This window comes from Stegostoma tigrinum, chromosome 9 (genome assembly GCF_030684315.1).
Source record: "Stegostoma tigrinum isolate sSteTig4 chromosome 9, sSteTig4.hap1, whole genome shotgun sequence".
Classification (NCBI taxonomy): domain Eukaryota; kingdom Metazoa; phylum Chordata; class Chondrichthyes; order Orectolobiformes; family Stegostomatidae; genus Stegostoma; species Stegostoma tigrinum.
Genome location: NC_081362.1, coordinates 69,713,538 through 69,727,885, shown reverse-complemented (window position 1 = coordinate 69,727,885; position 14,348 = coordinate 69,713,538). Strand labels below are relative to the sequence as shown.

The 14,348-nt window shown below is 39.3% G+C and overlaps 1 protein-coding gene across 5 annotated transcripts in view; it reads right to left on the bottom strand.

Annotated features, from left to right (window-relative positions):
* srbd1 (S1 RNA binding domain 1) overlaps positions 1–14,348 on the bottom strand; it is a 265,440-nt gene that overhangs the window by 41,250 nt on the left and 209,842 nt on the right. For 4 of the 5 annotated variants that reach the window (XM_048536358.2, XM_059648614.1, XM_048536360.2 and 1 more), the window contains exons 19-20: positions 10,151–10,327; positions 9,673–9,867 (exon numbers count right to left, since the gene is read on the bottom strand). In XM_048536358.2, coding sequence (XP_048392315.2) covers positions 9,673–9,867; positions 10,151–10,327 — 372 coding nt within the window. Of the gene's footprint in view, positions 1–8,759; positions 8,872–9,672; positions 9,868–10,150; positions 10,328–14,348 lie in introns of all 5 variants that reach the window. The other variant, XR_007248120.2, reaches the window with a different exon arrangement.

The following is a 14,348-nucleotide window of genomic DNA, read 5'->3' as shown; positions in this document are numbered from 1 at the left end:
TTACTAACCTATTGCTCATGAACCATTCTGCTTTACTACATAATCATTCCCAGCAAAGCTATTTAAAAAGCGCGAATATCAAGTTCATCACATTAGTGCAACTTGATATGCCATTACGTCTCAACCACTGCACCAAGAGAATTCACAATGATGCAATGCAATCATTTTAAAAACAAAACATTAAAAACATTACTTGTGCTTTGTTTCTTAGAATTTGTGATTCATCCATACACAGTACCAAGCCACAAAATCAAATTATCAGAACAAGCAAACAGCGTTTTAAAAAAGTTACCAAAAGACTCACCTACAATAGAATTAAAATGCACAGGCTGCGGTCTTTGACTGTTGAAGGCAGTTGCTCACTCACACCCAAAAATCAATTTAACAGATGTTTTATATTTCTGTAGCTCTCCAAACTGAAATTTCTGAGTGTTAAGATCGGAAATCATGCTAATACATACTTTAAAGTCTGCTAAAAAAGTTTGGAACACAAAAAATTGCAACTAATAACAGTTAATAATTTGATATTCACAGCTTCAAGAATAGAGGAGTTCTATTTATAACAAATACGTAAAGTATTCTAATTAGGACATAGGTTCACACAATGATTGGTAACAGAAGAGAGGAAAAGATGTGAAATTCAGAAAAAAATTCAGTAAATCATTAACAATACCTAAATATGTTGTCGCAAATATTATATAACATTGCATTAATTTGCCTTTACTAGACTTAATTGCTGACTTAACTAGAATTCCAGTCATCTTAGCCTGCATTCCTGTAAATCAGTGCTTAAAAATAACTTATTAAAACAAACACTTTTGGTCACAAGACCTCTTATAACTTCAGGTCCTAAGTCATCAAAGTCATTGACTCTGTCCTACAACATTCAATACTACTTTTATCTTCAAAAAGAATCGGATTACTGCCTTAAAATTACACAAGATAATTGTTCAAAATCTATTCTTCTTGCACTGTAGTTTTATTCTGTTGGAATTCTTTTCATGTCATTGAAGTTAACTAAATATAAAATATGAATACTTCCACACCGAAGTATTAAGAGCAACAATGAGTAATTTCAAAGAAAAATGTGCTTGTTTTTAACTGGTTTGCAGAAAACATTCATATCATTTATACAATATTTGAATTTTATATCAATTTGAGCTGTATGTTATTACTTAAAATTGCACTGGGGTTGCAGAGTAACACACTTCATCAGCCAACTGAACGACTCAAACTAGGGATCTTCCACCCATGGGCTCTATTTCGACGGCTTGCTGCATGTAAAGGCTGCCACCGCCATCAAGGACCCAGTGCATCCTGGGATAATCTCCTACAACCTCTTCTGTCAGGGAGAAGATACAGAAGCCTGCACAAGTACGTTTAGGGACAGCTTCTTTCTAGCTGTTAACAGGCGGTTGACTGGACTCTAGCCTCAAATAGTGTAACCTACCTGCAAGCCTCAAAGTCTTTTTGATCTGTACCTCCTTTGCTTGCTGTGATCTGCCTGTATCGCTCGTAAACAAAGCTTTTCATTAATTTATTGTCACGTGTACTGAAATACAATCAATCAATTAATCAATTCGGAAAACTTGTGGGGAACCACCTTATAAGACTTAAGAATGTAAAAATATTATATGCAATCTGTACAATTTACTAAATGAAAAAAAATTATCACTAAAAAAGTGACTTTTCTTGCCTAGATTAGAAACAGATAACTTCACAGAATCATAATCTCAGTTGTGGCAGTGGTGGTGATCATTTGGTCCACTGTATTTTGACATGCTTGGCTCTCCAAATGACCATTATGACTTGATGCCATTCTTCTGCCTCTCCTCCACAACTTTGCACATTGTTTCTGGTCACATAATCATCCAATGGTCTCTTGAATGCCTGTAATGAACCTGATTCGACCGCACTTCCTGGCAGTGTATTCCAGAACTAAACTACTCACTGTGTGAAAAGGCTTTTTCCTCAAATCATATCTGCTACTTTTGAAAATTATTTAAAGTCCGTATGCTTTCGTTCTCGGTCTTTTGAATGGGAACAGTTTCTCAACTACTCTATCCAGATCTCTTACGATTTTGTAAAAATCTATCGTATCTCCTCTTCGATGCCTTCACTCTAAGGAGAGCAGTACGACCAAATGGACAGGTTGTTGGCTGCCAAGAGGACCATGATCCAACATACTGATTGTTTGTTACACATGGGGACTAACCTGTATTCCATTATTCTAGCCTTCCATGCTAAGCATCAATGGCAAGATGAAAGGCGAAACTGGCTCCTCATTCCAGTAATAAAACCAGAAATTGCTGGGAAAGCTTAGCAGGTCTAGCAGCATCTGAGTTTAAGTTTTGGACTGAATTACTCTTCCTCAGAACTGTTCTAAGATGCTGCCAGACCTACTAAGCTTTCCAGCAATTTCTGTTTTTGTTTCTGATTTACAGCATATGCAGTTCTTTTGAACTCATTCCACTGCCTCTTCCTCTCAGGGACGTGCCAGCAGTGACCTGTAGGGAGAAACGGCCACACACAGGACTCCAAGAAACCTCTTCTCATGACACCTGGCTCCTCCAAGCGCATACTGCATGAGATCGCAAACCTGCAGAAGCTCACGCTGAGGAGGATTTGCCTGCATCTGGACACTACACTCTCTGCAAGGCCTGGATCCTTTAGGCCCAAATGTTCCGGAAGACAACCATCCAGGTCTTCCAGGGCAACAGCGTCAACTACTAGCAGCCTCCTCTGCCCTGGAGTAGAAATCAGGAGGGGACGTGGACATTTTGGGAGGCCGAGGAAGAAAAACCACTTACCTAGGTCACTAAGGTGGCAAGGCTGACATATAATTGCAAATAATCTTGCATTTTTGTAAATATATCTTCAATTGCACTTTTGAAATATCTGCTCTAGTGTCTTTTCACTTTTGAGTATATTAAGTTGCATACATGAGAGATAAGTAACTCCTGCAGATATCTGGAGGATGTAAATGGTTACAATAATCAAGCATTGTTCATCCCTCATTGACAACTTTAGATATCCGGGATCCTTTAACCACGATGTTTAGCACTACATCCAAGTTTTTACACTTTAATGTGAACAACACTGAGGCTAAATGCAAAATGTAGTGATTGCGCTCAGGTCTGAGTTGCACTCATCACTCACCAAATACATGAACCTTGTGAACAAGAGTATGAGATCATGGATGATTCCTCACATTGCTGGTGGGAAAGGTTTATTCTATGTATCAACTTTTCAAGGGAGCATACTGTCATTCAAGACTGGAAGGGGTTGAATTGGCAGTTCACGTGTTCATCTTCCATCTCCGTGCAGTGGTTTGTTGAGAACCGCTGCGCACAGCAGTCCTACTTGAGATTCAATGCTGTTCTAGAGGATGCCCAAGTATTTCAGGGCAATATAGCAGTTGGCACATACTCTGAAATACTGAAGGGTCAAACATGGACTCTTCAAAATTCTACTCAACTGATGGCTATCATAAGAGTCAAAACCAGGATCTGATCTGCTAACTGAAGCCTCGTAGATCCAGTGTTGCTTCTTTTCAATTCGATCTGCTGCTTGGCCTTCTATACCAGCAGTAGCTGCTACAGGTTGCAGCTTTTGCTAAATAAATTGTAATTGTTGACATGTTCTAAGCTGTCTTTGGATTTGAAGCAAGGCGATAAGAACTTGTATGCTGTGATGTAAATGCATGCTGCGCAACCAAAGTTTTCGTACTACACTTGGGGAGTTGAATTTTGCCAGTAACCTACAATGATAGTCCCTTCCACTTTGCCACAAAGAAAAGGCATCTTTGCACATCACGGAGCAGGTCCTAAATGCTTACAGTTCAGTGTTTAAATGTGGCATTGCAAAGCATTATCTTCAAGACCTAGCTGTAGGATGTATTCCTAAAATGAAAAGCTCAGGCACCACTTTCATGTACATTTGTCTGCTTTCTTTTGCTTGGCTGTCATGAGAAAGGGACAGTCAGGAAGCTCAATGTATTTGTCACAATTGCTTTAATTTTTAAGGTGCACTTTTGGGACAATGAATAACCTCCCAGGGTAGTGCAAATTGAAGTCAGATGGGATTACTATTTACTAGAATCACAATTATTGTAACTGGTCACAGCAGGGATTCAAATTCCAAAAGTTTTACTCTGCCCCCGAAAGGAAAAAGAGTGACTTATTTCGTGATCACTGTGCTCTGCATGCAGTGTCAGCCATTTTATGTAGTTATTGCACAGTTGATTTTTAACCCGAGATTCCAACTTTGCATTTATGAGAACGAACAGCAGGGCCCACCTGGACGTCAAGATGACCACCCCATCCTTCATGTTCCTTTGCTGTCCCAGAGTCTCTCTGACTTTCAGTCTCCACCCGTTTCTACTGAGCCTCTTTTATATAACCATTAATGCCCTCACTTTATTCATGACCTTGTTGGCCCTGCCCTCTGCTCATATAGAGGCCAGAGTGACCATGACCTTTGAGAACCCTCCACTTCCAGATATCTCAGTCCCATTCTGTGGTCTATGACATCCAGCTCTTCCACTGAGAATTGATCTCTTTCATCATAATCATTCACTCAATGATGCAGTGCAACAAAGCCCATTCTGGAGTGGAAATGCTCACTTTCCGTTGTACTCCATGACCGTTAAACCATGACCAGCACCCCAACCCTGGACCGACTTGACATGACCGCGATGACTGGAACACTGCTCATCACCCCCTCAAATTGATCTTTTCACAGCATCCTGATTGACCTATCTGTAATGCTTGGACTGGGTGCACTTGATGTGCAGAGCCAAAGCCCAATCTCGAGGACTGGAATGGGATTGGCCCTTGTCCGACTGTGGCGGCATCCTACTGACTGACTCTAGTGCTCCCTGACTTTTAGCACGGTCATTTAGTTGAAGCACATGCCATTACCTGCCTGCACATGCTGCAGCTGTGACAGAGTATGCTGTCACAAAATGACAAGTGCACAAAGATTAAGGGAAAATCAGAAAACATTTTCTCAACCTCAAGATTCTGATGTGTTAAAACTGTCCGTGATACATTAGGGAATTCTGCCTGAAGATTGTTTCTAATTCATTTATGGCATTTAATGCCGATCCCTAGTTTGCCTTGAAAAAGTAGTGAGCTGGCTTCTTAAACCACAGCAGTACATTTGAGATAGGTCGACCCTGACGCCATTAGGGAGGGAATTCCAAGATTTTGGCACAGCGAGGCCAACTGAAATGTCAGAAATAGAGCAGATGCATGGACTTGATTTGAAATGTCACTGGTCAAGTAGATGCTAGTGAGAATAGAAGCGAGGCAAGCAGGAGAAAATTCAGGAAAATTGGTTGATAATGCAGTGATTCTCAATGAGGATATTACCTAAAATAAACAATTTTAGCATTTGAGCATTTGCTCAGGAGGAAAGCTCCACTGGTAGAGAAATAGGCAATACTCCCAATCTGAAAAGCTAACACATTCTCTAACATGGGAAAGGGATTCATTAAATATATCTCTTGCCCACTTCGATTGTGCTTTGTCAGCACAATTATTTTGGAAAGTGACTTTACATAGGCACAGAGGGATGGTTTGCAGCAATGCTCACATTGCTAGCTTTAATTAGATGTTGGTAACTTGGAGTTGTTACACCACTATAATTCTACAACATTGATAAGTCTTCATGATTATGATGTGATAATTATTCTGTGTTTCTGCATTTTTCCCTTCACAACATTCAACATCATTTAGTCTTGAAAGTCAGTTAATACAAAAGAACATATCTTACTCATCTTATGCTTGTAAAAATAGAATATAGAATATTAAATAGAATATTTAAAGTGCTAAAAATATAAGAACCTGCTGTAATAAGTCTACTGGGCTAAATACAAAAAACTGCAGACTCACCATTATTCAGCAAATCATAAGATACATACATTGTATACTTCATTTGTTCAAAAGCTTGGAATTGATATCTGACTTGAATAATGAGTTCACATTCTATGTTGCCTTACTTCCTCTCATCCAAGCTTTCAAATTACTCCCATTTACCCCTGCATAAACTTTCCCACCACTCACTGTTCAAATTCATCTCAAATGTATCCTCAGGCATTAAGGCTGCCCTTGTCAACAACATAACAACAACTGAAAGAACTGCAGCTGTTGTAAATCAAGACCAAAAACATAAGTTGTGGAAAAGCTCAGCAGGTCTGGCAACATCTGTGACGGAAAAAAACAGTTAACGTTTCAGGTCCAGTGACCCTTCCTCAGAACTCTGCTTTTTCCTTCACAAATGCTTCAGACCTGCTGAGCCACTTCAGCAACTGTGTTTTTGTCCTCATCAACAACACCCTGATTAACTGTGACTACAGTGAGGGATTCTACTTGTCCACGTTTTCCTCTCCACTACATTTGATTTGCTTGATTATTCCACCGGCCTAAGTTTCGTAGTTGATGATGACATTAATTGTAGTTCCACTATTTATTGAAACTATGCAGAAACTATGCAACATTGACACGTTCCTCCTCAGCTCTCATTAGATATTTCATAACTTATCCACAGCCGTTGCTTCTATATTGTCTATTGTATAACTTAGAGATGCTCCATCTGAACCATCATCTCAAGCCTCAATTTCTCTAATAGCTTTGCTGTCTCTTCTAGTTCTGTTCCAAGCAAACATACAAGATTCTTAAGGAGCTTGACAGGGTAAATGCTGACAGGATATTTCCCTTCATGAGAAAGTCTAGGACCAAACAGCATAGTCTTAGAATAGCGGGGTACCAATTTAAAATTGAGATAAGGAAGAATTTCTTTGTTCAGAGGGTTGAGTATTTGAAACTCCTTGCCACAAGGAACAGTGGGGGCAACAGTCCTTTCATATATTTAAGGCTGAGATAGCGAAATTCTTATCAGTCAGAAAATCAAGGATTAAGGGGAGAAGCAGAAACGTGGACAAGAAGAATGTTGGATCTGCCACGGTCCTATTGAATGGCAGAACAGTCTCGAGGTGCCAAACAGCTTACTTCTGTTCCTAAATCTTATGGTCTGAAAGTCACTGAATTGGTCAACATCCCGCACTCCACGGGCTTCCGTAAACCAACTACTTCTGTCTTGGTCAATCAGTCTTCTGCATCCTCAAAGTCTACCTTCACTCTACCTTAGAAGCATATGAAAAGGAGCCTGCATCATTCTGATGAAGGGTCTAGGCCCGAAACGTCAGCTTTTGTGCTCCTGAGATGCTGCTTGGCCTGCTGTGTTCATCCAGCCTCACATTTTATTATCTTGGAATTCTCCAGCATCTGCAGTTCCCATTATCTCTGCATCATTCCTACCTGGTGTAACTGTCACAAGCTATCATCCCCATATTACTGAGCACAAAAATTTATTTCCTGAATCTTTTCACTTCAGCATCTTTCCCAAACTTCCCATCTTTCTTTTCCTGCTTGTAGTCAGCTCCTTTTAGTCTCTGAGATAGTAGGGACTGCAGATGCTGGAAAATCTGAGATAACAAGGTGTAGAGCTGGATGAACACAGCAGGCCGAACAGCATCAGAGGAGCAGGAAAGCTGACGTTTCGGGCCGCGAAGGGTCTAGGCCCAAAACGTCAGCTTTCCTACTCCTCTGATGCTGCTCGGCCTGCAGTGTTCATCCAGCTCTACACCTTGTTATCTCCTTTTAGTCTCTTCCCTGTTCATTGTTCAAGTTAAAGTCTTCATACAAACTATTTCTGAAATATTGTTTTCACTCAAAAATTGCTTTATAAATGCAAGTCATTTTTGTTGTGGATTTTGTTGCTAATCACAAACAGCTTGGTTTAAACATGTAACTCAAACTGTGCCAGAATACAAAATTAGGCAAGTATTGTTAGAATTGTTCTCAGCTATTTTGTTAATGCTGTACCCTGAAGAAGAGACAAACAAAGAGGGGGAGACATTGCAATACCAGTAAACAAAAAGCTTTCTGCCCGTGCCGTGAAGCCACGATCTGGCCTAGTCTGCCTGAATAGTACTTTGTATTAGATTGTATGAAGTGTAGTTTGAAATGGACTATGCAGCAGCTAACAACAATTTATGCTACAGATATAATTTCACACATGTCCTGCATATAAATTCTGCCGAAAATTGAATAATTTATTATTGCAATAAAGTAATCGCTGAAAACCATCTCTTTACCTACAGTACTGCTCCCACATGCAGTCATAGTGTCAAGATAAAAAGGACAGAAATGATCATTCTTCCTAAAAATTATAAAATTGTAAGGCCATAATTAATAGATGTGTTAGAAATGTCATTTGCCTTCCTTTCAGCCATGTTTTAAAGGCATTAACCTAAATTAACTTGCTATTACCCTAGCCATTTTAAAAACATGTTTATGCATATACTTGTAATTAAAAATCCAGAACTAAATGTTAATGGATGATGCCAATTTACTTAAATCGACACACTTGTTGTCTGCCCTCAGCAGGAGAAAAAGTTAAGGTTAGTAACTTCAGGACATCATAGCAAGGTTTTAAAGAAAAAGAGAAGTTTAAAAGGAACTTCCTTTAAAAAAGTCAACATAAACTAATACGAATCCTTACAGGGATAATTCCCTCTATGTGCTAGGTAATAATATTTTAAACCAGTTTAAAAGAACAAGCTTACAAATTTGCCAAACACAGAGCATTGCCAATCAAACATTCAGAACTGATTCACTGTTAAGCAAAGATGGAAATTGAGAACATAACGCTATTTCAGAAATAAACATGTTTGTGATTCATTGTAATCCTACCTGGTCTAGTCATTTGGTCAGCCAGAGGACATGACCTTTGTTTATCTCCTTACATGAATAAATGGCTGCATCTCAGAGAAGAAACAGGATACCAGATATGTGCACCAGGTATCTGAGAAAAAGTAAAATGCCCTATTTCTATGTCGGCTTATTATTCTTAAAGCAATCCAACAAAGCTTTAACCCAATCAGTTGACATGCACTTAACACCCTCTGGCATGCCAAGGGGGTGGTGGCCTTATTTTATCCGAATTTCACACGTAAAAACATAAGCCAAGATTAAATCCAGATAAAACCGTGATAACTGCTAGGTTATGATGCACACATGCAAGTGTGATTTTATAAGATTACTACAAACCACCTTCCTGTCTCAGATTTCACTGCTAACACTGACGATTACTTTTATGCCAACACCTGCAAATGTTTTGGGATTATACAATTCAGTGGCTCCATGAATGTACAAAATACATTTGGGCCGATTTTCTCTTTGTTAAGCTTTCATCATCATTCGCACTAAACAATTTCACATTCTAAATTCTTAAAACATTTCCAGTGGTGATACAGCAGAAGAGATTGCGTAAGTTGCATGTTACGACATAAAATGTGTAATTAGTTATTGTTTTACTACAGAAATTTAAAAAGACTAGCTTTGATGAAAAAAACTTTTGAAACAGAAACAGTTGTGCTTCAACAAAATATAATTATATTATCGTTGCAACATAAACTGCTGTAAAAATATATTAACTGACAAGTTTTCTATTTATTACTAAAGTGCACATTAAAATAGTAATTAACATACAACCTCACACAAACTTGGCTTTGTGAAGGGAAACATATTTCAGCTGGTCATTATTACAGAAATAAATTACTTCCAAATTACTTGGTAAGATCACACCTTCTGTTGGAGCCCTTACCTCATTGCTGTGTTATACGATTCAGGATGGATACATGTCCGATCCAAAGGATTTGGCTGCATTGAGGTACGCTGGCTTTTGCCCTTCTTTTTACTAGTTTTCCCAGTTGCTCCCCCTTGACCACCTGCCTTGGAACTGCTTCCTGCTTCAGCTGCCTGCTGGCCTCCCGCAGCACTATTAGACATCTGCTGATTGCTGTTGAAACCAAATTGGAATAGTGTAAGATGACATGACTGGCTTCAATCTTGCAGAGTTTCCACTTCAAAAAATTGTTTTCTAATCATCATCTTAAAACAAGTTCAATTACAGTGTTTATTTTCAGATACATGCCTGCTGCACCTCTGCCACAAATCAGCTTAATTGATCTGGAATATTTCTGCATTATTCAACAGCAAAACTGCTAGTTTTGGACTGTTTTAAGATCACTATCTTGGTTTTCTTTAACAAAAGACAAATAGGTTGAAATAAATTTGTTTACCTGCAAAAGTTCTTTGTGTTTTCTGGATTGATTCGGATGAAACCAGCACATTGTTGAAATGTTTTTGGACCCAATCCTTTGACTTCCTTCAGCTGTTCTCTGTTGATGAATGGTCCATTCTTCTCCCGCCATTCAATTATATTTTTTGCTCTACTAGCATTGAGTCCTGCAACATGTCTGTAAAGTAGTAATTAAACTAAAGATGCTACAAATTTGAGGCAACAACATTTCAGTCTGAGTTTTCTGGGTTGATACTCTTTAAAGATTGAAACAACAAAAGTTCTGAGAAAAGAAAGCACTTTGGAGCTTTCATGCTTGGGACACATGGGGGTACCAAAGCTTGCCATACAACTGTTCATAATTCAGAATAAATAATTCTTGCAAAGGAATTGCTTCCTCGCTTGATGCATTAAAAATGTGTTAAAATTTTTATATTGAGACCACCTTTGGACTGACAGCATTGAAGTGACTGGGCAAACAGTTTTTGGAACCGGTTTATTTCAGTCAGATCACTGGTGTGTTCAGATTAGTTTCTAGGAAATGGAATGAACGTAACAGGAAAATATGCTACCGACTTTACCCAACTTTATGTTCTTTTGCATCCAGGCCTTGGCAGAAACTAACTCCAATTTATTTACAATTTTACTTTGAAAATCCCAACTAACTTTTAGGCTTTCTCCAAGAAACCTTGAGGAACTGATGATGAGCCACCTTCTTGAACTGCTGCAACGCACATAGTTACATCCACGGTGCTATTATGAAGGAGGTCCAATTTTTTTGACCCAGTAGCAGTAAAGGAATATCAATACATTTCCAAGTCAAAGTTACGAGCAACTTGGAAGCAAACTTGCAATGTGGTGCTACTCCTAGGGTCCTGCGGTCCTCGGCCTTCTTGATGTACAGGTTATAGGTTCGGAAGGTGCCAGCAAAGAAACTTCGAGTTGTTCCTGAGCAGCTTGTAGACAGCACCCACCGCTGCCACGGTACACTGGTGGCAAGGAAAATGAACATCTTCAGAGATGAATGGGATGCCAAACAAGTGGGCTGCTATAATAAAACTCAGCATGTCCAGGAGCATATGTGGGGAGAGAAACAGAGATAACATTTCAAGGCCAAAAGACTCTGCCTCAGTTGCGGGTTGCTTTGTCTTGGCTGGTGGTGTGCTTTGAGTGCTGACAGAGCTCCACGATTCAAGGCAACTGGACAGCATTCCATCACACTCTTGACCTGCATCCTTTTGGTCAGTGGCCAGGCTTTGAAAGGTGATGAGTTGTTCATCATATACTTCCATCCTCTGACCTACTCTTGCAGTCACAGTTAAGCTTCTGACCAATAGTAAAATTGATGGTGGGTATTTACCACTGATAATGCCATTGAATGTTATGTGGAGATATCAGATTTTATCTTGTTGGAAATGGTTCAAATGTTGTTTGCCATTTATTAGCCCTGGCCTCAATATAGTCCAGTTCTTACTGAATGTGGGTACAGTCTATAGTAATATCTGAGGAGTTACTGTAGAAAGTGCAATCATTAGCAAACATCCTCACTTTTGATATTATGATTGACAGAAGATCATTAGTGAAGTAACTGGAGATGGGTGGGTCTAGGACACTGGGCTGTAAATAGACTAAGTCTCTTCAGTGTCACAGAGTCATACAGCACAGAAACAGACCTTTTGGTCCAACCAGTCCATGCCGAACAGAATCCCAAAACAAACTAGTCCCACGTGCCTGCTCTTGGCCCATATCACTCCATACCTTTCTTAATCATGTACTCCAAATGTCTTTTAAACGTTGTAACTGTACCCATATCCACCACTTCCTCAGGAAGTTCAATCCACAAGTAAACCACCCTCTGTGTCCAACAGATTTCTTTAATAAAGTCAGGGTGAGCAGACTCCAGCATCTGCAGTTCTTACTATCTCTAAATGGGTCTTATAATCTGTTTTGCCTTGACAGTCTCAATTCTAATGAATGCACGTCTTCATTTTTCCCAGATGAGCTCAGATGTTTTTTAGCAGTTCCCAGTAGCTGGGAGTTGCCTACCAACTTATAACATTTAACATCCTTTTGTTATATTGATAAAACAGGTACATATGCTGCAGCAGAATTTCATGACAAGTTACAGGAGTCTGCACTTTATGATGTACAAGGCAAACAGCAAGTTGTGGTGATATAGGAGTATGAATCCGTGATTCACAGTCAGCTTACTTGAATCTGAAACAATTGGGTCCAAACATTCAGACCTGAATGGTGTACACACAAAATGTAAAAAACAAAAATGTTTTCTGATCAATTACATAGGCATTTGAGATGGTGGAAAGACATTTTAGCTTTAGTGGTGCTGGTTTGGAGCAGACCACTATCCTCAATAGTGACAAGGATTGTACTTCACTTCCAATAAAAGCTAAATTCATAAAGGTTTATTTAGCAAGGGGAAATAAAACAAAATAGAATGCATTAGGTGAAAGTACTTCGGTAAAAAAGAAATCAATTTGTGAGTCTGATACACTCCATTAGTGTCTGCCAAGCAGCTTCAGCACAAGGGTTTTCTGCTTCCTTCTGCTTATGCTTGATGCATTATTTGTTACTTCTAATAACTGCTCGAACTTTATGCCGCACAATTTGCAAAACTGCATAGTATGCGCACTAAGATTATCCCACAGACTTTGGCTGGGCTGTTTCATCAAATGCCCATTTACCTATAAAGATATTGGAAGCATTGTTTCAACATGTCGAGTGAACTGTACCAAGATTCTAGTGGTTGTGTGCAACTAAATGCATGCACAGACAGCTGTTCACAACTGTCATGAATCAGTGCCACCAGGTACCTCCTCAGTTCCGACTCTCAAATTTTCTTTCTTGTGTCAAATAATGGGTGCAAGTTGAGCTGTTTCCATGATGTTTTGCAGATGGTCACAGACAAATAATTGTTGTCCTTTGACAACAGGAACAAAATGTTATTAAGTGCAGGAAAGCATTTCATCATGTGATTGCTATCATGCTCTAAACATAAGGAAATCTACGTACGAGACAAAGTAAAGCTTGCTTCATGATGATGTCAGGTGTCCACTGGAAAGGTGAAAAAATATTTGCTCAAATGGTCTGACGTCTGTTTGGCCAATCTATGCACTACAACTTGATGGCAAAATCTCTTGTTGAAGCAGTGTGAGTATTGGACATTCACGGCTACGTTGAACTTAACAATACTGGCACGGTCATACCAATTGTAGAGTTTGCCTATAGGTCAAACCATTTTTGTCACAATTCTGGCACATACTGTGACCACATTCCACAAAGGCAGAGTTCCTCTTACAAATCTAGACATGAGTGACTTTCTGCATCTGTATCTCGAATCTAGACGATGGTAAATATAGGCAGGCAGTCTCAGGTGCAGTCTCAACCGTATGTTCTTTCAATCTTCTAATAGAAAGAAAAGCTCAATCCAAATGAAAATGCAGTTGCCAAAATCCTTGGCACAAACAATCCAAAGACTTATTTCATAAAGCTACATTCTGGCATAGCCGTATTGGCCACTCAGAGGCATATATTATAAAATTATGGGCATATTTATCATAAAATAGCTTTCTTTACATCAAGAAAAGCTATGAAGCAGCATCATGTGCAGATGTGATGACATCTTAGAACTTATGAATGCATTTATGAGTCAGACCTACATTTAGACAGCCATGAACTGAGGCCTATTTTATCCATTGCTACAAAGACTGTGGCAGAGATGTGTTGGCTGCTCCAGAAGGGGCTTCAGCTGATTTCAAGAGAAGTAAATGTAAAAGCAAATGGAGTTCAGTATACGTTGTTTGCATTCAACCCATTTTGTTCTGTCAGCATTGACTAATTTCATCTCAAAGTGTGAAACAGGATGTGTTGGATGGGAAGTAAGCAGTCATAATATCAATGGCAGACTTTCCCTTTAAATACATCTTTTTCTGTTAAGCTTTTTCCACTAAGACAAAATAGTACACATATGAGGGATAAGCCTCCAAGTTAGATTGTTGTATTGTTTGCTCAAAAAACTACCAAATCAAGCAGTAAAATTTCTATTTGCCAGAAAAGGGGCTGCACAGTGACTCAGTGGTTAGCACTGCTGCCTCACAGCACCTAGGACCCAGGTTCAATACTACCCTTAGGCGACTGTCTTTGTGGAGTTTGCACATTCTCCCCTGTCTGTGCAGATTTTC